This window comes from Scyliorhinus canicula, chromosome 15, assembly GCF_902713615.1.
Source record: "Scyliorhinus canicula chromosome 15, sScyCan1.1, whole genome shotgun sequence".
Taxonomy (NCBI): Eukaryota; Metazoa; Chordata; class Chondrichthyes; order Carcharhiniformes; family Scyliorhinidae; genus Scyliorhinus; species Scyliorhinus canicula.
In genome coordinates, this window is record NC_052160.1 from 101,430,893 (window position 1) to 101,452,959 (window position 22,067).

The 22,067-nt window shown below is 41.9% G+C and overlaps 1 protein-coding gene across 6 annotated transcripts in view; it reads left to right on the forward strand.

The window, feature by feature from the left end:
- LOC119978229 (liprin-alpha-2-like) overlaps positions 1 to 22,067 on the forward strand; it is a 768,706-nt gene that overhangs the window by 626,202 nt on the left and 120,437 nt on the right. For all 6 annotated transcript variants that reach the window (XM_038819687.1, XM_038819682.1, XM_038819685.1 and 3 more), the window contains 5 exons: positions 5,292 to 5,513; positions 7,524 to 7,670; positions 10,566 to 10,700; positions 14,888 to 14,971; positions 20,423 to 20,554. In XM_038819687.1, the coding sequence (XP_038675615.1) occupies positions 5,292 to 5,513; positions 7,524 to 7,670; positions 10,566 to 10,700; positions 14,888 to 14,971; positions 20,423 to 20,554 (720 nt within the window). The remainder of the gene's footprint in view (positions 1 to 5,291; positions 5,514 to 7,523; positions 7,671 to 10,565; positions 10,701 to 14,887; positions 14,972 to 20,422; positions 20,555 to 22,067) is intronic.

A 22,067-nucleotide genomic window follows, 5' to 3' on the forward strand; every position in this document is an offset into this window, starting at 1 on the left:
ATCTATTTATAAACTAATTGCATATCCTCTGAGGGTTAGAATGAGCCTGTTGTTTGAACTGCAAGTGGCTTTAAGTAGTCTGATGTAGCATTCCTTATTTTAAAGCTGTCTCTAATTAATGCTTTATTCTGTCTCTAAGCTTAATCAATTTCTTTTTGATAGCTATCAATCAACAAATCCGCCTTTTATGTACAGATCAAATGATATTTGAAAAATTCAAATTACTCAGTAAAAAAATTTAATATAAAATAGCCTCATTAGTTTTTAATTCAGCGATGTTAAAAGAAGACTATGTACATTGTATGTTTGCCATTGTTCTATTTTGGACTCTTATTTTGTAGCTTTGAGTCTTGAATGGAGCTACTAATTTTCATAAATGCTAAAGTGTTAGAAATTCATCCAGGAGAAAAATGGTACTGGTGAGAGTGATGGTTCGCCCAGGGAGGCCAGTTGAAGCCATGTCCATGGCAATACAGCTGTTCATGAGGCAGGAAGAAGTTTGGAAAAGCAATAGTGGCAGGGGATTCCATAGTTAAGGGAGCAGACAGGTGTTTCTGTGGCCAAGGCTGTGAATCGAGAATGGCATGTTGCTTCACTAGTGTCAGGGTCAGGCAGGTCACTGAGCAGTTTCAGAACTCTCTGAGAGGGCAGAGTGAACAACCAGAAGTTGTGGTCCATATTGGTACCAACGATGTTGAAAGAGGTCCTTCAGGCAGCAACCAAATGGCAATAGTGAAGACGTGACTGAAGAGGACAAGACTGGGTATTAAATGTGGCTGGATACAAAATGTTCAGGCACTTTGGAGAAGGAACAAACGGAAGAGGAGTGTCAGTGTTGATTAAGACAAATAGAATAGTGCTAGAGAGAGACAATCTCCTCCGGGGCAGAATCTATTTGGTTGGAGGAACAAAACAACAGAGGTACTATTACACTGATTACTGTATTATATCAGCCATCAGCTAGTGGAAAAGATACAGAGGAACAATTTTTCAGGGAAACTAGAGAGTAATTGTATTGAGGAATGTATTTATTCTGGAATACGAATAATAGTGCGAAGGGCAGAGAGGGAGAAGAGTTTTGAAGTGTACTCGCGAGAATTTGCTCGATTAATAGATTCCCAGTCCAAGAAGAAAGGAGGCATTAATGGATCTGGTTCTGGGGAATGAAGTGGGGCAAGGTGGGTCACGTATTAGGAGGGAATGTTTAGGGGACAGTGGTCATTGTATCCAAAATGTTTAGGTTAACTATGGAAAAGGATAAGGAGCACTCCAGTGTGAAAATAATTCATTTGAAGGTGCTCCCACCACTTTTAAATTCTGCCCATGAAGTACAAAAGCAAGGAAATTATACAAAGAACAAAGAAAAGTACAGCACAGGAGCAGACCCTTCGGCCCCCCAAGCCTGCGCCGACCATGCTGCCCGTCTAAACAAATATTTTCTACACTTCCGGGGTCCATATCCCTCTATTCCCATCCTATTCATGTATTTGTCAAGATGCCCCTTAAACATCACTATCGTCCCTGCTTCCACCACCTCCTCCGGCAGCGAGCTCCAGGCACCCACTATCCTCTGTGTAAAAAAAACTTGCCTCGAACATCTACTCTAAACCTTGCCCCTCACACCTTAAACCTGTGCCTCCTAGTAATTGACCCCTGTACCCTGGGAATAAGCCTCTGACTATCTACTCTGTCTATGCCCCTCATAATTTTGTAGACCTCTAACAGGTTGCCCCTCAACTTCCGTCGTTCCAGTGAGAACAAACCAAGTTTATTCAACCTCTCCTCATAGCTAATGCCCTCCATACCAGGCAACACCCTGGTAAATCTCTTTTGCACCTTCTCTAAAGTTTCCACATACTTCTGGTAGTGTGGCGACCAGAATTGAACACTATACTCCTAGTGTGGCCTAACTAAGGTTCTACACAGTCGCAACATGACTTGCCAATTTTTGTACTCAATGCCCCAGCCAATGAAGGCAAGCAAGCCATATGCCTTCTTGATTACCTTCTCCACCTGTGTTGCCCCTTTCAGTGACCTGTGGACCTGTACACCTCGATCTCTCTGACTGTCAATACTCTTGAGGGTTCAACCATTCACTGTATATTCCCCACCTGTATTAGACCTTCCAAAATGCATTACCTCACATTTGCCCGGATTAAACTCCATTCGCCATCTCTCCGCCCAAGTCTCCAAACAATCTAAATTATGGTTAACTTTTATAAAACATTAGTTTGGCCTCAACTGGAGATTGTGGCCAATTCTGGACACCACACTATGGGCGTGATGTGAAGGCCGAGAGAAGGTGCAGGGAAGATTACGAGAATGGTACTCGCGGTGAGAGATTTCAGCTACATGGGGAGATTCTTGAAGCTGGACATGGCATGAGAGACAACCTTTTTATTTGGCGCATTATTGGGACCTGGAGTGGCAGACCTCGAGAGGGTGGTGACAGTCGATTCAATTACGACTTTAAAAAAATAATTAGATGATTATCTGAAGAGAAAATGCTCACAGGATTACGGGGAAAAGGCAGGCGAATGGAACTAGCTGGGTTGTTCTCAAGAGTGCCAGCACAGACACAATGGGCTGAACGGCCTCCTGCGTTGTAACCATTCTATGGTTCTATTTTCAAATAAGTGATTATCTAGGTTTGAAAATACACTCGGGGGTATTGAAATGTTTTACCTTCTCATCCGGTCCTACTGACATCAATAGTTCCCTCTTGCCAACAATTGGATGCAGATGCCTGAGTACGGATATCTCCTCAGGCATTTTGTACCTGGTTTTGTCTTGCCTCTTTTGCTGAAGTGTTCTCTTACTTTTCTCAAACCCCCTGTACTGAAAGTTTTGCTTTTTCTCCCAGATTACGGAATAAATTCACAGCCCTTGACATCTACATAAAAGAATGCCTTTAACAACTGTCACAAAGCACACTGATGTTATCTGCGAGGGCATCCCAACTTGGAACACCGGTTCGTTTTGGGGGGGGGGGGGGGGGGGGGGAGGGGGGTCGTGTATAGTTTTGTGTTATTTTGGTGTGAAACCCAGTGAGAATAAATAGCCCAGTCATCATCTAACAATTAGTAAAGACTATTTATTAAAGTGGAGAAAAGACAAATACACACAAACCAGGCTACTCTACTCTCACGCAGTTAAGACATAAGAATTAGGAAATGCACACGTTTTCCACAGAACGTACTGCTTATTATCAAATAAACCTAGGATACCTGAACGCTGTAAAACTTCCCTGTTCCCGAAACAAAATCCAAATTGAATAACCAGCTATAGTTATCACACAATACAGGGATGGTACTCAAACCTGGGAGCTACCTTTTTCCTGGTCCAGCGAAGATCTTTTTAAAGTGCTGTTACAAAGGTTTTCTGCACTGCCTTGGCTCTAAGACTTAGAAGCTTGTTTGGTATTTAAGTGGCCTTCAGGCTTGGCTGGAATCTGGCCTGTCCATTTTCTGAGACTGCTAGATGGTAAATGCCTCCTATGGCTTTTCAGAGTCTGGGCAATTGTACTTTTGTCATTCTTTGATTAGGGCTTCTGTGTATTCAGCTGTCTGCCCCTATCAACTTTCTTGACTATTCATTAACATATGTATATCTCATGGACCTTCCCTATCAGCTATAATTTGTTTCTCGGCCTTAAGCTATTCACATTTGATTATTGTCTAAACTCGTTACCAGGAGTGACGCATACCAATTGAGTCCCTTTTGAATACTGTCTACTGCTGTCTCCAGGCAGGTTCATGACACAACTAATCCCTCGACTGCAACTACACTGCCAACCACTGAGAGGTATGATTGAGAAACTCCCCCGGTTACCTGTGAGGTTCAGACTTGAAAGTGAAATTCTGACCCCTCCGCACGCCCACCCCCCACACTGTCACCAACGCTCACCAAGCTGTGCTGCATTTATAGAACATACAGAGCCATCAAATTTATATAGTTTAATCATGATTTTTCTTTGCCCTGAATCTGTCCTGTTCATACTGCAGGGTGGGCTCACCACCAACAGGGAGTGATACATGCAGATTTGTGGCTTTAATAGTCTGGACAAGAGTCTTTACTGTTTTTAGGAGGATGTTCTGGCCAGGTCAGCCATGTGAAAATCTATTATTGGCCTTTGCCAGCAAGTTAAGAAGTGAGTATTTAAATGAGTTCCCACATTTTATCTGAAATTTAAAAAATCAGAAATGCTGGCAATACTCAGAAACACCGTGGCCAGAGAAACAGAGTGAATGTTTAAGGTCTGTAACCTTTCATCAGAACTGGGAGAAGTTCAGAGATGAAAGGGCCGAGTGAGGACAAGGGGAAGGCCGGTCATAGGGTGGAAGACAGATTGGCAGAATAATTAGCCTTCCAAGGTTAAAGTGAATGGCGATGGGCCAAGAAAAGAACTGCCTAAAGCTGGTGTGTTGCTGACTGAAAGCAAAAATAAGAGCAAAGCTGAAAAATGCAAAGTAAATAAAGTAAAATAGGCCAGAGATTATGGTCTGAAAAATGTTGAGTCCGAGCAGAAAAGAAAGGTGTTGCTCCTCGAGCTTACGTTGAGCTTCACCGAGCCAATGAAGAGATGTCAGCATGAGAACGAGGTGGAGAATTAAGATGACAGGCCACCGGATGTTTGGGTCATGCTTGCAGACTGAATGGAGGTGTTTCACTTGCACTGGCTGAAGACAACCCCAACAGGCAGGAGGAGAAAAAGCACTTTGCTCCCAGAAGGTAAAAAATCAGTTCGGGCCAGTATCCTTGCCTTTTCTGGAACAGGCACAGATACTTCAGTCTCTCGGTCGACCACATTGGATACTTTTGCCTCAAAATACAACATTAGCATTCAGTAAACAGGAACATAAGCTTTCTGGTGAGACATTTAAGATTTATATTTATCAATCAAAAATCTTACAAATGTGGTTAGGTTTTTTTGAAGTTCGTGCAAGTTGAACAATATTCTAACACATTTTGCTGTTAAGTGAAGTCTTGTTAACTCTACTTTGTGCTGTTTGTGACCGGGTGACATTGAATGTTCCTCCCTGTGATGGTCACAGTTTACATGCCTACAGAGTAGATCAGTTTGTATTTGAACATGAATTGGGAGCCTGCTTGTCAGTCAAGGCCATTTAAATATACCTGAGTTGATCATTGTCAGTATTACGCAAATTTTATTGGATGATGTTTCACTTTCATATTCACAATGATATCTCTTCATTATCATAGTCCACTATTTTGAATCCATGTCGAATCCCACGGACATAATTTCTGCTGTGCTGTCATTAATATTGCAGAGGCTTTCAAATGGCTCCATCGATCCCAACGATGAGGTTAGCCAGGTTGTGGAGATGCAGGAGCTACTGGAGAAGCAGAACTTTGAGGTGACACAGATGAAAGATCGCCTGTCCACGCTATCGGCTCGAGTGGCGGAGCTGGAGGAAGACCTGGATACTGCCAGGAAAGATCTGATCAGATCAGAGGAGATGAACAGCAAGTACCAGAGAGACATTAGGGAGGTACGGTTTGATCCTGTTCAAATGATTTAAATGCTAATAACCTGAAAATGTTCTTGTCGTCGTCTTCTTTGAAGAAAAAAAATGTATGTTTTCATCTGAAATGTTAACAAAATGTTACAACTGTTTGCAGTATTTTAATTGGCCTGGTTGATCTACTGTTTTGAATATCCAGAATCTTCAGTGTGAAGATTTTTCACGTTATTATTTGTGGAACCTGCGACAATTTATGATTGAGAACTTTTCCTTAGTACCAATGCCAGTAGGGTCACAAAATTATTAAAACTTCTGCTTTGACAGATGTTTGTCCCATATATATCCTTTACTTCATGTTAATGATGTTTAATGTGGCTGCCATTAGTTACTAACAGGTATTGGGTATTTTAATCTACCCATTACAATTATTTACCTACTACATTTATTGGGAACACCATTCCCATACCCAAAGAGTGACAGTCCTGTTGGGGAAGAATTTCTGTGGGGAAGAATTTTCAGATAGTGAGTTCAAATTTGGCATTCTTAGTGATCTTGAAGGTTTGAACACTGTAACTCCGATTTTTCTTGACCCTTGCTTTTGCTTATTGCCCTTCTTGCTCCACCATGGGAACAGGAAGGATCCTTTCGCCTGTGCCTCTGCCAAAAGCAATTCTTTGATCAGAATGCATGAGCGCAGCCCAACAATTATTCCACTATCCAAAATAATTTCTGTTGAACAACTTCTATGGCACCCAGGTTAAATTTATGAAAACGAAGCTGACATCAGGAGCTTGACGTGGGCCAATATTTCCTCTGTCCTTTAGGTTTTGAGAAATCATAAGCATTTTACAATCTTGCTACACCTGACACACAAATTCGAATAGTGCCAAATTCTACTGATGTTGCCTTTCAGCTATGGGCATGCTCGAAGCTGAGTGCCTATTTAGCCCAAACATGGACTAGTTGCTTGACAGTCTATGTCAGACTTACACTCACCATTTGAATACCAGGAATTATCATTGGTGCTTTGGGTCATAGCTCCCCATGACAGGAAGCAAAAACTTAACAGGTGTTGAGGTTTGATTGAGTTGAACTGTTCACCCTGCTGGATGAAGACATTGCCATGTGATTTAACTGTTGTTGGTGAGAGTATTTGTATTTCATTTTCTCAGCCTTGACACCAAAACAATTAAAATCACTTTGGAGTGATTGGCATAACTTTTCAGTTGGACTAAGTGTTTTCGGGAGCTTTATTGATTCTGAATCACCGTGTTAAACCTCGTAAAGAATTTGATCATTTCAGAATATCCCTAACTGTTTCACAGCCAATAAGGTTTTATTTCTTTTGAAGCGCGTGTCTAGTTGTTATGCAGACAAATGCATAGCGAGATCTCCAAGAGCAAAGTTACCAGTTTGCCTGTTTTTAGTGGTATTGATTGAGGGATAGCATTGGTTCAGGGACTGGGGAAATTCTCCAGCTCTTCTTTGTATGATACTTTTGGAGTTTTTAATATCCACCTGATAATACCTCAGATAATACAGTTATGCACTGACGTGCCAGGTTTGACTCGAGGGTGTAAATGCACAACCTTCTGGCCAGAAGTGAATGCGTTGGGGCAGCACGGTAGCATGGTGGTTAGCATAAATGCTTCACAGCTCCAGGGTCCCAGGTTCGGTTCCTGGCTGGGTCACTGTCTGTGCGGAGTCTGCACGTCCTCCCCGTGTGTGCGTGGGTTTCCTCCGGGCGCTCCGGTTTCCTCCCACAGTCCAAAGATGTGCGGGTTAGGTGGATTGGCCGTGCTAAATTGCCCGTAGTGTCCTTAAAAGTAAGGTTAAGGGGGGAGGGTTGTTGGGTTATGGGTATAGGGTGGATACGTGGGTTTGAGTAGGGTGATCATTGCTCGGTACAACAGCGAGGGCCGAAGGGCCTGTTCTGTGCTGTACTGTTCTATGTTCTATGTTCCTAACTGAACTAAGATTAAGTAGAGCTTTGTTGTATCCGAGTATTAATTTAACACACTCTTTTGTTGACTTTAGGCAATGGCACAGAAGGAAGACATGGAGGAAAGAATTACAACACTTGAAAAGCGATATTTAGCTGCACAAAGAGAATCCACGTCAGTGCATGACCTTAACGACAAACTTGAAAATGAGCTTGCAAATAAAGAGTCTCTGCACCGCCAGGTAAAATGTTTTAGGTGATAAATCAGTTAATGTGGATGTAGGAGCTATGTTTTTGGCTTTTCTGTTTCCAATTGGCAATCTAAAATGACAGTCACTCCGACCATTTGTCATGTTTTCAGGGAAACATTCAAGGATTGCTGTATGAATAAAAAGAGTTTGCTAAGCAGATGATGATGTTATAATACGCAAGCACTGAAAGAGATTATGGTTCATTTACAGATGGAGCCCGGAGGCAGTCTATTATTCCAAGATTTTTATTTCTATTCCCCCTTGTTCCACTTTTATATGTTTCTTCTACCTCATTACCGCTCAGTCTTCAAAGCAGAGGGGGCTTGCTTGACAGCGATTGTGTCCACGGGCAAGCCGGGTTCTACCCCTCAATGAAAAAGTGTTTGCCTAATTCCCATGCACCTTCTCCCCTTGTCTCCCCCAATCGCTTGCTGAAGATTGGAAGCACACTCTATGATAAATCACTGATTTGATCCTATATCCTGCTGCGACGAATTAGTACACTCACCTTGTGTAACACCGGCCTGATTAGGCAACTGCATTTATAAACATCAGGCCTCCACACCAGTGCTGTTCCACATAAATCTCCATGATGAATAGGGCAGCAAACTGGGGAATGTTGAGTCAGTGACACAAAATCCAGCCAATGGTGTGACTTAAATCTTTCCAATGTCACTTGGCTGGCATTACCATACTGCTCATTTTCTTTAATATGTTGACAGGAATATTGTATTTTTCGATCATATGGTATTTCTGGAAAGTGCACATTGGTACAAGGTGGTTTTTAATGTGATTGTGCTTGTTTTTGAATGTGATTTATGTTTGATTTAAAAAGGTTGTCCCTCATGTTCAGCTGAGAATGAGAAAGCTCCACCGCTATGTCGTCTTATTGATATGGATCACTGTCCTGCCCTGTCGACATTTAGATCACTAATTCCTTCTGCTCCAATTGTCCCTTTCTGCTTCCTCCTGAAAAGCACTTGAAAATGGTGTTGAGTGGATCTGTCTGGTCCCAGACTACTTTTTATTCATAACAACCCAGACAAAGGACAAATATCAGTTGTCCCATTGGTACTTAAGGCGCATATGTACATTTCATTATCCTATAAGTAGGTAGGAATTAAAACCCAAGGTGTCATTGTCAAAAATTATCAGCCTTCAGTTGAAAAGAACAATAATTAGAGAACAAACATTGAACATAGAATTGACAGTGCAGAAGGAGGCCCATCGAGCCTGCACCGGCCTTGAAAAGAGCACCCCATTTAAGCCCAGAACTCTGCCCCATACCCGTAACCCAGCAACCCCACCCCTTTGGACACGAAGGGCAATTTATCATGGCCAATCCACCTAACCTGCACGTCTTTGGACTGTGGGAGGAAACCGGAGCACCCAGAGGAAACCCACGCAGACACAGGGAGAACGTGCAGACTCCGCATAGACAGTGACCCAAGCCGGGAATCGAACCTGGGACCCTGGAGCTGTGAAGCGACAATGCTAACCACTGTGCTACATGAAACAACTGACAGAATAAACCATACTTTTGTAATCATTTAGATATATTTTCCTCTGCAAACGTAAATGGGGCGGCATGGGACCCGGGTTCAATTCCTGCCTTAGGTGACTGCGTGAAGTTTGCCGTTCTCCCTGTGTCTGTGCGGGTTTGCTCTGGGTGCTCCGGTTTCCTTCCACAGTCTAAAAATGTACAGGTTAGGTGAATTGGCCATGCTAAATTTCCTCTTTAGTGTCCAAAGATGTGCAGGTTAGTTGGGGTTGCGGGAATAGGGTGGAGGGCTGGGTAGGATGCTGTTTTGGAGGATCGGTGCAGACTCGATGGGCCAAATGGCCTCCCTCTACACATAGGATTCTGTGAAATGTGAAGTGTTATACTTTGCTTTCCGCTGTGAGCTTTATCACCGTCAGTCATTTCAAATTATTAGACAAGATGCAGAATTTAATAACGTCAAGTTGCGCTGCAGGATTTAATGCTTACTGTTTTTCAATGTATAATAAATTAATTGACTAACTTAATTTAATATGGCCTTCATCTATTTCTAGTGATGAAATGCAAATGATGGTAAAATGCTCATCGTATATAAATAGCACAAGCTCTCCCATATTTTTCTTATGTTCAAAATTTACTCAGATGTTTAAAATGCAAATAATGCAAGTTATAGGACCTCTCGTTTGAATGGTCATTCTTTTTTTTTGCCTTCCATCTTCAAATGGAATAAAAAGAGATGAGTTCAGAGAGCTGGAGGTGGGGCATGCGAGCTGAATGTTGCATGTGGCGCAGTTTCACTCTTGCAATTATTCTTTTCCTTTGACATCTATATCTCACCCAGATCTTGAAGCAGAGGGGAGACCTTGGTGATTCTCTTGAGGGAAACGAGTGAAAATTGGAGTCCAACTGACTCAACAGATCACCACACATATTTAAATAGGGACATTCGCTAGTACTGAAGGGAAGGTTTCTAGTCCTGGTCTCAACAGAAGATGATGCATGTTGCAGAGAGGAGGACAGCGGAAAGAAATAAGGAGCAAATGGTTCAGGATATAACTGAACAAAAACAAATGCTTGTTTTAGTTCTGTGCACAAGAAGAACGACCTGAATCGAAACAATGCTCTCTCTCTATGTAGTGGAGTAGTCTTGAACGCTTGATGTGCAATTATTAACTTTAGAATGAACTGATGCAAATGCTTGATCTCGATACTAGTTTAAGAAACTGGCCCAGGTGGTTGGCAGAATGCGGGTTGTGGTTTGTTGCTAAGTGCTTCCTACGGTTTTTGCAGAAAGGGAAATGGAAATGTTGGAACATCTGTCAGCAGAATGAATGTTAGTGTGGCACACATGCATTTACGACACCTTGCTGTTCTCTTTCATAAAGAGCGAAGAGAAGAATCGACATATCCAGGAATTGTTTGAGCTGGCTGAGCAAAAGCTGCAACAGACGATGAGGAAGGCCGAGACCTTGCCCGAGGTGGAGGCCGAGCTTGCACAGCGAGTGGCAGCTTTGACCAAGGTGTGTGCTGTCAGTGTTGTAATCGGTCTTCAAAAAATAAGGGAAATCTCATAATTTAGTCTTTAAAAGCAACCTGTTAGCATCCTGATTCACTTATAAGCTCGTCATCGCTCTTTCAAAAGATTTTTGCGTTTGTCTCTCTTGATTTTGGATATGAAGTTTAAAAATAAATCTAGTGACATGCTTGAGGATTTTGACATACAACTGAGAGGATGAACACCTCGACATATAAAGAGAAAGCACAGCTATGTTTGTAATATATCGTCCCTCATCTGAAGGTCAGAAGCTTAACTAATTAAGGCTTTGTCACTCGTGTCCCAGTTGACATAGCTATTGAGCATCACTTCAATCAATTCTTTAAAACACACTATTTTTCTGATTGATTTTAAACTGTCTATTTGAAGCTGGTTCCGGATATCTCGGCATGACTGAAGATGCAATGCCAAACAGCATTTATGGAGACATTTTACTGGGAGACTTCAATTCGGTGGTTAACACTTTTCAGTGACCATTTGTTACATCTCTGGAGTTTGCTCACAATTGCAGCTCAAGCAAAAAATGTAACCAATTGATTTAACCAATTGAAGGTAGACTGCTATCATTTGGAACTTGGTGCTGATTTACAATATCAAGCCGTACTAAGTGAACACAAAAAAGTTTCGAAATCTCCCTTGCAACCTTTACTTCCATGCCAAAAAAAGTGATAAATAGTTGGGATATTTAAAGGAAACTCCCTCCATTTCCAGCACGCTTTTCTGGTTGTCTCTACATAAAGATGACTCAGAAGCAGCCCTTAACAAATAATTGTCAGCTTCCATTTAGCTGATAGTGCAAGCGTCAGTGAAGCCTGCAGGGGGCAGTTCATATGCTGACTTCACCATTGAGCCCCAGTTGTTAACCCTAATGCGGTAGTTCTGTCGTTATTTTGCTGCTCTTTAGTTGACCCGTCTGCCCTTTGTCCCAAGAATGATGAAGGCAAGTTGTCTATTATTGTTTATGTTCCTTAAATCTCGGAAATGTTTTATAATTTATTTTCACCAAAGGATGAGTTAGATAGTTTCTGAATGAGTGAGAAAGCTATAAATTCTATGTTGAGTTGTGCTATTACGGAAAGACACAGGTACTGGCGAGGCAGCCATAAACCATGTGCTGTGGAGAAGGTCAGCAAGTCCCTTTATTCGTGAGGGTCATAAACAGATGTGAATACTGGGATGCTGGAGTAAACAATATTACGATAATAAAAGTAGAGGTTTCAAGAATTTTCATAGTGTAATATTGGCCCTGCCCTACTAAATTGAACTCACAGCCAATGTTTACGTGAGAATAAAATTCCTCTTCTGTACTTCTATTCGCTCCCCTTACTTTCCCATTGTTCGTTTTGCATTTTGATTAATTTCACTACCTCGGGGTGACAGAATGGTTAGCACTGCTGCCTCACAGCGCCAGGGTCCCAGGTTCAATTCCGGCCTCGGATGACTGTCTATGTGGAGTTTGCACTTTCTCCCCGAGTCTGTGTGGGTTTGCTCTGGTTTCGTCCCACAGACCAAAGATGTGCATGTTAGGTGGACTGGCTACGCTAAATGGCCCTTAATGTCCAAAAAGGTTAGATGGGGTTACTGGGTTACGGGGGTAGGGTGGAGTTGTGGGCTTGGGTAGGGTGCTCTTTCCATGGGCTGGTGCAGACTCGATGGGCCGAATGACCTCCTTCTGCATTGGATATTATGATTCTATGAGTGGACATAAGGTGTGTTTATTATTATTTATCTAATTACAGGAACAGTTCTGGTCACAAATTGTGAATTGAATTCAAGGGCTTATTCTTTGTTAATGAGAGTCGGTACCTGATTATTACCACTGAGATCTGTTGTGTATAATTAATAGCCAGTTGACTCTCTAACCCAGCAGTTCAAAGTGATCATTGTTAGCTAATTAAAGCTTTTGTTTGGATTGTTTCTCTTTATTTCACTTCTCAGATGCTTGTATTCTTTTTTTCACTGGCATAGAATCATAGAATTTATAGTGCAGGAGGAGGCCATTTGGCCCATCAAGTCTGCACCAGCCCCTGGAAAGAGCACCCACCCAAGCCCACACCTCTACCCTATCCCAGTAACCCCACCTAACCCTTTTTTGGACACTAAGGGCAATTTATCATGGCCAATCCACCTAACCTGCACATCTTTGGACTGTGGGAGGAAACCGGAGCACCCGGAAGAAACCCACGCAGACACGGAGAGAACATGCAGTCTCTGTACAGACAGTGACCCAACCTGGGAATCGAACCTGGGATCCTGGAGCTGTGAAGCAACTGTGCTAACCACTGTGCTACTGTGCTGTCCTGACATTGAGGACCTTGGAGTCTTGAATTGCATCAGGTGCATTTGGGTACCAAACAATGTGAAGAATCATATACCCACTCCAGGCTCATCACCTACCCAGTGTTACATTTGAGGGTCCTGGTTTGGAACGAACATTAGCATTTCTGTTGATAAACTGGAAGTGTACTTATCCACTTGTTTCTGGGTCAAATTCAATGAGACGTTGAGTGTTGAGGTTATTAAGGTTTTCTGATGAATCTTCATCAGCCATTAAGAAACTTTACACAGTTAAACAATGATTTTATTATTTTATGTTAAACAATGATTGCTGTCTTCTCCTGTCCCTGCCTGCTTTAGGCTTGCAAAGATAACAGTCTTATTTTATATTGTTCCAAATCATTATGATTTGCTCATTTTCTCATTCTGATGGAGAGAATGACTGTAACCAATTGCTTTTTAGAGGATAAAGTGATATATATTGTGAAAGTGAAAAGATGTTATATGTTTAAAATTCAAAATGGAACATCGTACATGCACATAACTTGAGACATGACTTACGATAGGTATGACATGTTTGAGAGGTGACTTCGATACTATAATTTCCAAAGCTTTCCATGCCTCATGTCTCGATCTGTTGTTTAATCATTGCTAAGCGACTGGCTGCTGCGATTCGTCAGCAATTCTATTATCGTATCTATGATAATCAGAATGGTAAAAACAAACCAGATATGTTGGCAGATGGTCCCTCTATCTGTGTACCCTAGGCATGTTACTTGGCTAGTAAGCAGAATGTAGACATACTCTGGTATCTGCATATCATTTGTTTATTAGTAGTACTCGAAAGAGGTTATGGGCTAGGCATGTTTTCCAACCCTCTTGAGAGAAAATCTTAAAATATGACTGTTTGATTGATATCAGTGGTACACCATCATCTATATTATACATTAGCATATCCCATCAGTATATTCTGCTACATTATGGGCTATGGTCCTCATCTGACTAGCAATTCCTGTGTTCCTATGTACAAAATAGTGAAGCTTTTTTCAGAGTGCAGGTGGACGTTGGGCATAGTTCAAGCTCCTGCACTAGTGGACCCTGTGGTTTGGAGCAGCAGAGTGGAGAATTTGAAACTGTTTTGAAAAGAAATCATAATTTAACAGAGGAGTGAGAGGTCTTAAACATGAGTAACCTTCAAAGTGAGTAGATGCAGGATATATGTAGGGTATGTTTGCCTTGCTTTCATCCAATAATATTGGCTCACCCTTAAGTCAAATAAATATTCAGGTGAACAGATAATGCTGAAGGCAGTTATCCAGGTTCCATCTTATTGTGCTACTGTGTAGCTTGTTGTGACTAAAATTGTCTTCAGTAACAAGGCCATGATGTGGAGATGCCGGCGTTGGACTGGGGTGAGCACAGTAAGAGGTCTTACAACACCAGGTTAAAGTCCAACAGGTTTGTTTCAAACACGAGCTTTCGGAGCACGGCTCCTTCTTCAAAGCTCGTGTTTGAAACAAACCTGTTGGACTTTAACCTGGTGTTGTAAGACCTCTTACTGTTCAGTAACAAGGGCCAGTTTGGTATGATTTGGGGATGCTGAATAAATTGATGTGCCCTAGGTAATTTGACTAAAAACACAAACTTAGGAAAATATTTTCCATTGGTACTTGTTGCTAGGTTTTGATTCAATGGTGTTGATGCCTGCTCATGTCTTACGCCTTGCGGGGGGGGTGGGGGGGATCATGCCTTGAAGACATGGTCAATTAGGGTCATTTCAGCCCTCCAATCTCTACAAACTCTGCAGCAGGAAAACGCTTCCTGATAAAGCAACCTTATAAATGAATAATAACCCTTTCCCCATCTTCCTGTTAGGCAGAAGAAAGGCACGGGAGCATAGAAGAGCGCTTAAGACAGCTGGAGAGCCAGCTAGAAGAAAAAAACCAAGAGCTTGGACGGGTAAGTTGCACATTGTTACTTACAGAAGGAAAAAAGTGGCATCTGCTGTTCTAACTGAAAATACTCTTGAGGAGATTTAGAATTGAAGTATAATACCTCATAATGTGTTAATCACTTGGCTGCCTACATAAGCAGTTTTTCATTGCTCACTTCCATTACGTTGATTGTGGCAGATTGGGGAATAAATATACTGATCCATTTACCATGAGGCAAGTTTACTACTTTGAGATACAGTTCAAGGGGATAAAATAAAGATTGATTGGAGCCTCTGACCATTTTGAAGGAATAAGAACAAAGAAAAGAACAGCACAGGAACAGACCTTCACGCACCAAGCCTACGCCGACAATGCTGCTCGTCTAACCTAAAACCTTCTGCACTTCTGGGGTCGGTATCACTCCATTCCCATCCTATTCATGTATTTGTCGAGGCGCCCCTTAAACATCTGCTTCCACCACCTCCTCTGGCAGCGAGTTCCAGGCACCCACTACTCTCTGTGTAAAACACTTCCCTCGCACATCTCCTCTAAACTTTGCCCCTCACACTTAAGCCTATGTCCCCTTGTAATTGACTCTTCTACCCTGGGAAAAAGCTTCTGACTATCCACTCTGTCCTTGCCCCTCATAATTTTGTAGGCTTTTATCAGGTTGCCCCTCAACCTTCAGCTTTCCAGTGAGAACAAATTAAGTTTATCCAACCTCTCCTCATAACGAATAAGGTTTTTGATAGCCTTTTACAATGGTCTGTAGGTAATATTAGGGCTACCTGAAATGCCAAGTCACGTTGGTGAGTTTGATGGACCAGCTTGTCAGCCAGCACAATCTGTAGCATTCCTGAAGGCTGATCGCAAGTAGGACAATTTACTGCACCTATGTCGAACCTATAACTTGAGAAGGTACTGACTGATGGCAATTAGTTTTGCAAAGGAAAGAGTGGAGCAGAAATAATATTAACAGACAATCAGCAACCAAAGAGTTGCAGAAAGGAATGGTTTGGTGAATTAAACGGATGGACGCTTACAAAAATTGAACAGCAGGGTAAACAAAATGATCAAGGATTTCAGTATCACTTAGAATAGAACACACAGCAGCTTCTGTACGAAAACAGCAACTCACCAGATTGTTGTTACCTTAGGTGGTCATCGTACTGAGAGTCTTGGTCCTGATGTCTTCATCCACGTCACTTTGCATTCCTACGATTTCCTTTTCCTCAAAGCTTTGTCGGGAGGGTGCAAGAGGGTGAAGGAGGTGAATAGTAAGAAGGAAGTGAAGACTTTCGGGGGAGAGCAAAGATAAAATATGTTTTTTCTTGATGGCCAGGAAAATAATTAAAAGAGAGGTTAGAAAACGAAGTTGTTTAGAGGGAAATTAGAAAATGAAATTCTCCGTTGCTGCTGTTAATTTTTAATTTCCATTAAAAGGCAAGTAGATGCTGGAAAATAAATATTGAATGAAATGGAATGTGAGCCAGCATTTGGGTTAGCCTAGGTCGTGTGGAGAAAATCACTGGAGCAAACCGGATGGCCTGAATGGCTAGTTTTTATGATTCATGAAGTTCCACAATTGAAGCATATTTTTGGATTGCTTTTCAATAGGGTGGAACAGTGGTATGGATAAAGTGAGTTTGTCAAGGGAGTAAGTGTTTTATAACTTATCTGCTGTTATGCCAGCTAAATTGTGGGTCAGATATCTTTGGAGAAATAGGATTCCAGTCCCAAACTGCAGTTGAGAATTTGATTGTACTCACCATGTTACTCAATATCTCACATATGTAGTTAACATGACCTGTAAAATAAACATTCGATGCGTTTGAGATATAAACAAAAACAAATCACTGAGATCGCTGACTGAGTTTCACTCTACTTATAGAAACATAGAAAATAGGACCAGGATTAAGCCATTCAGCCATTTGAGCCTGTTCCGCTATTTATTATGATCATGGCTGGTCATCCAAGTCAATAGCCTTCTCCCCCATATCCTTTGATCCCTTTATCCCCGAGAGCTGTAACAAACTTCTTCTTGAAAACATACAACGTTTTGGCTTCAACTACTTTCTGTAGCGAATTCCACAGGCCCACCACTCACTGGGTGAAGCAATTTTTCCTCATCTCAGTTTGAAATGATCTACCCCGGATCATCAGACTGTGACCCTGATTCTGGACCACACCACCGGGAACATCTTTCCCCGCATCTACCCTGTCTAGTCCTGGTAGAATTTTTATAGGTTTCAATGAGATTCCCCCTAATTCTTCTGAATTCCATAAGATTATAATCCTAACCTACTCATTCCCCGCCTCATAATCCGATTCGCCATCCCAGGAATAAGTCTGGTAAACCTTTGCTACACTCACTCTGTGGCAAGAACATCCTACCTCAGTTAACGAGACCAAAATGTACACAATATTCCAGCTGTGGACTCATCAAGGCCCTGCATAATTGCATTAAGGCATCGCTATTCCTGTACTCGAATCCTCTCACTATGAAGACCACCATAACATTTGCCGCCTTTAACGTTGACTGCACCTGCATGATTCGCTTCAGCGATTGGTCTACCAGGACGCCCAGGTCTCGTTGCACATTTCACTCTCTCAATTTATCGCCATTCAGATCTACCTTCCTGTTTTTGCTATCAAAATGCATAATCTCTCATTTATCCACATTATATTGCATTTGTCCACTCACTCAACTTGTCCAAATCACTGAGGCATCTCTGCATCCTCCTCATGGCTTACCCTTCCACCCAGATTTGTGTCATCTGCAAATTTGGCAATATTGCATTTAGTTCTCTCATCTAAATAATGAATATATATTGTGAATAGCTGGGGTCCCAGCACCGATCTCTAAGGTATCCCACAAGTCATTGCCTGCCATCCTGAAAAGGACCTGTTTATTCCTACTCTTCGTTTCCTGTCAGCCAACCAGTTTTCTATCCATATCAGTATTACCCCCAATCCTACGTGCTTTAATTTTACGCGCTAAACACTTGTGTGGGACTTTGTCAAAAGCCTTCTGAAAGAAAGTCCAAATAAGCCGCATACACTCGTTCCCCATCTCAACTCTACGAGTTACATTCTCGAAAAATTCCAGTAGATTTGTCAAACATAATTTCCCTTTCGTAAATCCATGCTGATTCTGTCCGATCCTGCCACTATTTTCAAAATGTTCTGCTCTTAAATCTTTTCTTTAGGACTCTAGAAATTTTCCCACTCCTGACATCAGACGGACTGGTCTATAATTCCCTGTTTCTCTCCACATTCCTTTTTAAATAGTGGGATTACATTAGCTACCTTCCAATCTGTAGGAATGCTTCCACTATTTCTAGGACCTCAAATAACATGACCTCCTCCACAGATTCTGTCTCGCTGGCTGAACATTGTCAGCATTTTCTGTTTTTAACTCTCAAATTTCCAGTATCTGCAGTGTTTTGCGTTTGACCTATTCGCAATCTTGTTTGCTCAGGAAATTGTTTATAATTAAGTTAACAGAGAGACGGAGCAATAGGTTATTGTCAAGGCATTTCAACAATAAACCATTACCAGGGAGACAGAGGCAATAGGTCATTCTCAGTGAACTTCAACAACAGACTGTCACAAGCTAGGGTTTCTCTCAAACTCACTTTGTGCGTAGACTATTGAATTTATCATTATTCAAAAGTGAAATTAGGTGTTGATACAAGTACTTTTCATTTTAAAAGTGAAACAACTTTGGTAACATCCATGCTCCACTGCCAGTTTAGTCCTCTGGGTCCATCTACTGCATAGACCTTTGAGCCATTTGGATAATCTAAATGAAACGGGTTTCCTCCGGTTTCATCCCACAGATAAATTGCCCCTTAATGTCCAAGGATGTACAGGTTAGGTTATGGGGTCACGGGAATGGGGCAGGGGAGTGGGCCTAGGTAGGGCGCTTTTTCAAAGGATCAATGCAGATTTGATGGGCCAAATGGCCTGCTTCTGCACTGTAGGAATTCTATGGTTCTAAAGATATAACTGAGTAAATCTTTGGTGTCTGACTTTAACTTTGCTTTAAATTTAAGTTTTAACTTCTATGCTTTCTAAACTTGCTACCTTATCCAAAATGCCAAAGTGAAGAGAAAACAAAAGGAAAACCATTTTACTGTGATTTAATGATATAGGACACGTTACATTAACATGAAGAAGGTAAATTTGAAGTATAAGGAAAAACAGAGCAAATGAGAGAGAATTGAGTAAAGGTAGGTGTTTTTTTAATGTCATGGGATGTGGGTGTTGTTGGCAAGGAGCATTTGTTACCCATCTCTTAATTAACACTGCATAAAGTTACTGTGAAAATCCCCTAGTCGCCACATTCCAGCGCCTGTTCGGGTACACTGAGGGTGAATTCAGGATGTCCAAATTACCTAACAAGCTCATCTTTCGGGACTTGTGGGAGGAAACCGAAGGAAACCCACACAGGCACGGGGAGAACGTGCAGACTCCACACAGACAGTGACCCAAGCCAGGAATCGAACCTGGGACCTGCGCTGTGAAACAACAGTACTAACCATTGTGATACCGTGCCGCATTAGTGAACTAGATGAGTTTTTGGAGCAAATTAGTCATAGTTGTCATAGAATGATAGAATCCCTACAGTGCAGAAGGAGGCCATTCAGCCCAGCGAGTCTGCATCGATCCCTTCAAATGAGCACTCTATTCATGTCCACTCTCCCATCCACCCCGCCCTATTCCCGTACCTGCTCATCCATGGACACTAAGAGGCAATTTATCATGGCCAATGCACGTAACCCACATATCTTTGGACTGTGGGAGGAAACCCACGCAGACACAGGTAGAACATACAAACTCGCTCAGACAGTGACCCAAGGCAGGAATTTAACCCATATCCCTGGCACTTTGAGGCAGCAGAACTAACCACTGTGCCACCATGCCGTCTCATGGTCACTGTGACTATAGGTTTATTCCTGATTTATTAATAAAATCTAAACCTCCCAGCTGCCGTAATGGACTGTGAACCCCTGTCCGAAGATCATTAACCTGGGTCTTTGGATTATTAGTGCAGTGAGAATAACAGTATGCCGCCATCTTACCACAAGGCTGGAAAGACTTTTAAAATTTTGTTAAAACAGCATTTCTTCATATTCTCTGGGTTAAGATTGCACTAATAAAGCTACACCTGACTTTGCTACGATTTTATTGCGATTGTGGTGTTTATGTCAAGGGTACAGCAGCATTGTTGTTTTAGTATTGGACCAGCAACTCAAAGCTGGTGGATAATAGTAAATTGTGGTGCTGAATTCTGTGAGTCTGCGCATGTATGAGCTTCTGCTAGAGTCGATAACCAAACGAGTTAACCAGTCAGACTGTCGTGAAAACCATGTTAGTTCTCAGGGGAGAGTTGGCTTCAAAGAAAATTTAAGTCTTGTTTCTCGGGTTGGTTTGGCTTGTATTTAACCACGCCCTCTGATCATGACTGCAGGCTCGGCAGCGGGAAAAGATGAACGAAGAGCACAACAAACGTCTGTCAGACACGGTGGATCGACTGCTGTCAGAATCAAATGAAAGGCTCCAGCTCCACCTGAAGGAGCGAATGGCTGCCCTCGAAGAAAAAGTAGGTGGAGATGGTGCTGAATTGGCCCGGTGTTGGAGGGATGGGAGGGACTGTTGAATGAAACATTATGATGAAATAAGTGCGGTCGGCAAGGAGGACTGTATTTTCAAAGTTGAGCATCGACGGTCATGTAAATGTAATTTTTTTTTTAAATCACCACTTCAAGCTCGTTACATCCCTTGCATTGATCACAATGCAAGGAGCAATTTTTATCTCGAATGAAAGGAGAAGTGAATTATATTTGGGGTGATGACAGTTTGAAAGTGAGCATTCTGCACTGACATACAAATAATACTATTTTAGCAGTGGAGAAACAAATACAACGAAAACAATCAATTATTTACCCATGGATTTGACATTAAACATTGTATGGAGAACATTTGCTGGAAGCAGAATCATCAAGATTTGATGGATTGATTGATGTTCAGTCTGCAATGAATTGTGTTTGAATTCTTGTTTTTATAAATTTAGAGTAACCAATGTTTTTTTCCAATTAAGGGGCAATTTAGTGTCGTCAATCTACCTACTCTGCACCTATTTGGGTTGTGGGGGTGAGACCCACGCAGACATGGGGCGAAAATGCAAACTCCACACAGACAGTGACCCAGGGCCGGGATCGAACCCAGGTCCTCAGCGCCATAGGCAGCAGTGCTAACCAATGGGCCACCGTGCTGCCCTGTGTTTGAATTCTGAACCCTGTTTCCCCAGCTCTATATCAGTGGCAAACAACATTTCACGTGGCTAAGGGCAGCACTCAAAGTCTGACATGCTGTCGTGGTAAAGTATCAGACATTGAGTAGTAGCATACAGTTTGGCAATGGTGTCATCCACACCAGGAACACAATTTTGTCTAGCTTGGGGAATGCCCCTGTGAATCTATATCATGAAGCCAGATTGAAAAGGTTTGTGATGGAAGTTTAGATATTTTATTTGACAGGCACCAGTTGCCATGATTAAGTCAGAAACACTCTTCATCAGTTGTTTAAGCATATCGCTTCCAGATCCAGCAGTAGTGACACATGGCATCTAGTGGCCATATTACGGTACTGCAAATGCATGCCAATTCCGAGATCACAATGGCTTTCCAATGTTGAAATCTGAGTCTAATGACAGCCAAGTCTTCAAGAAAAAGTCGGACTTGTTAAACTTACATTGGAAGGCATGATTTTCAGATAATAGGGATGATCTCTTGAATACCCTTCGTGGCATAAATAATCTAGTCCCAATCAGATTACAAAGCAGAATAATTAATTTACAGTATTGATCAATGGTGAGATCTGTCCTGGAGTATGAACTGCAGTTGTGAATCCCCTTGCCTCATATAGGATTGAGTTGCATAGTTCAGAAAAGAGGGGAAAAGAAGGGTAGAGGTGAAACGGGTTTTCAAAATAATGAAAGATAAAGTAGGGTTAAAGTGAACAGGCTATTTACACGACTGGCATATCTCAGATGAGAGAACAAGTCCAAAATTTGTAATCTTTGAGCAAGATTGTGGGCTTGGCAATAAAACAAA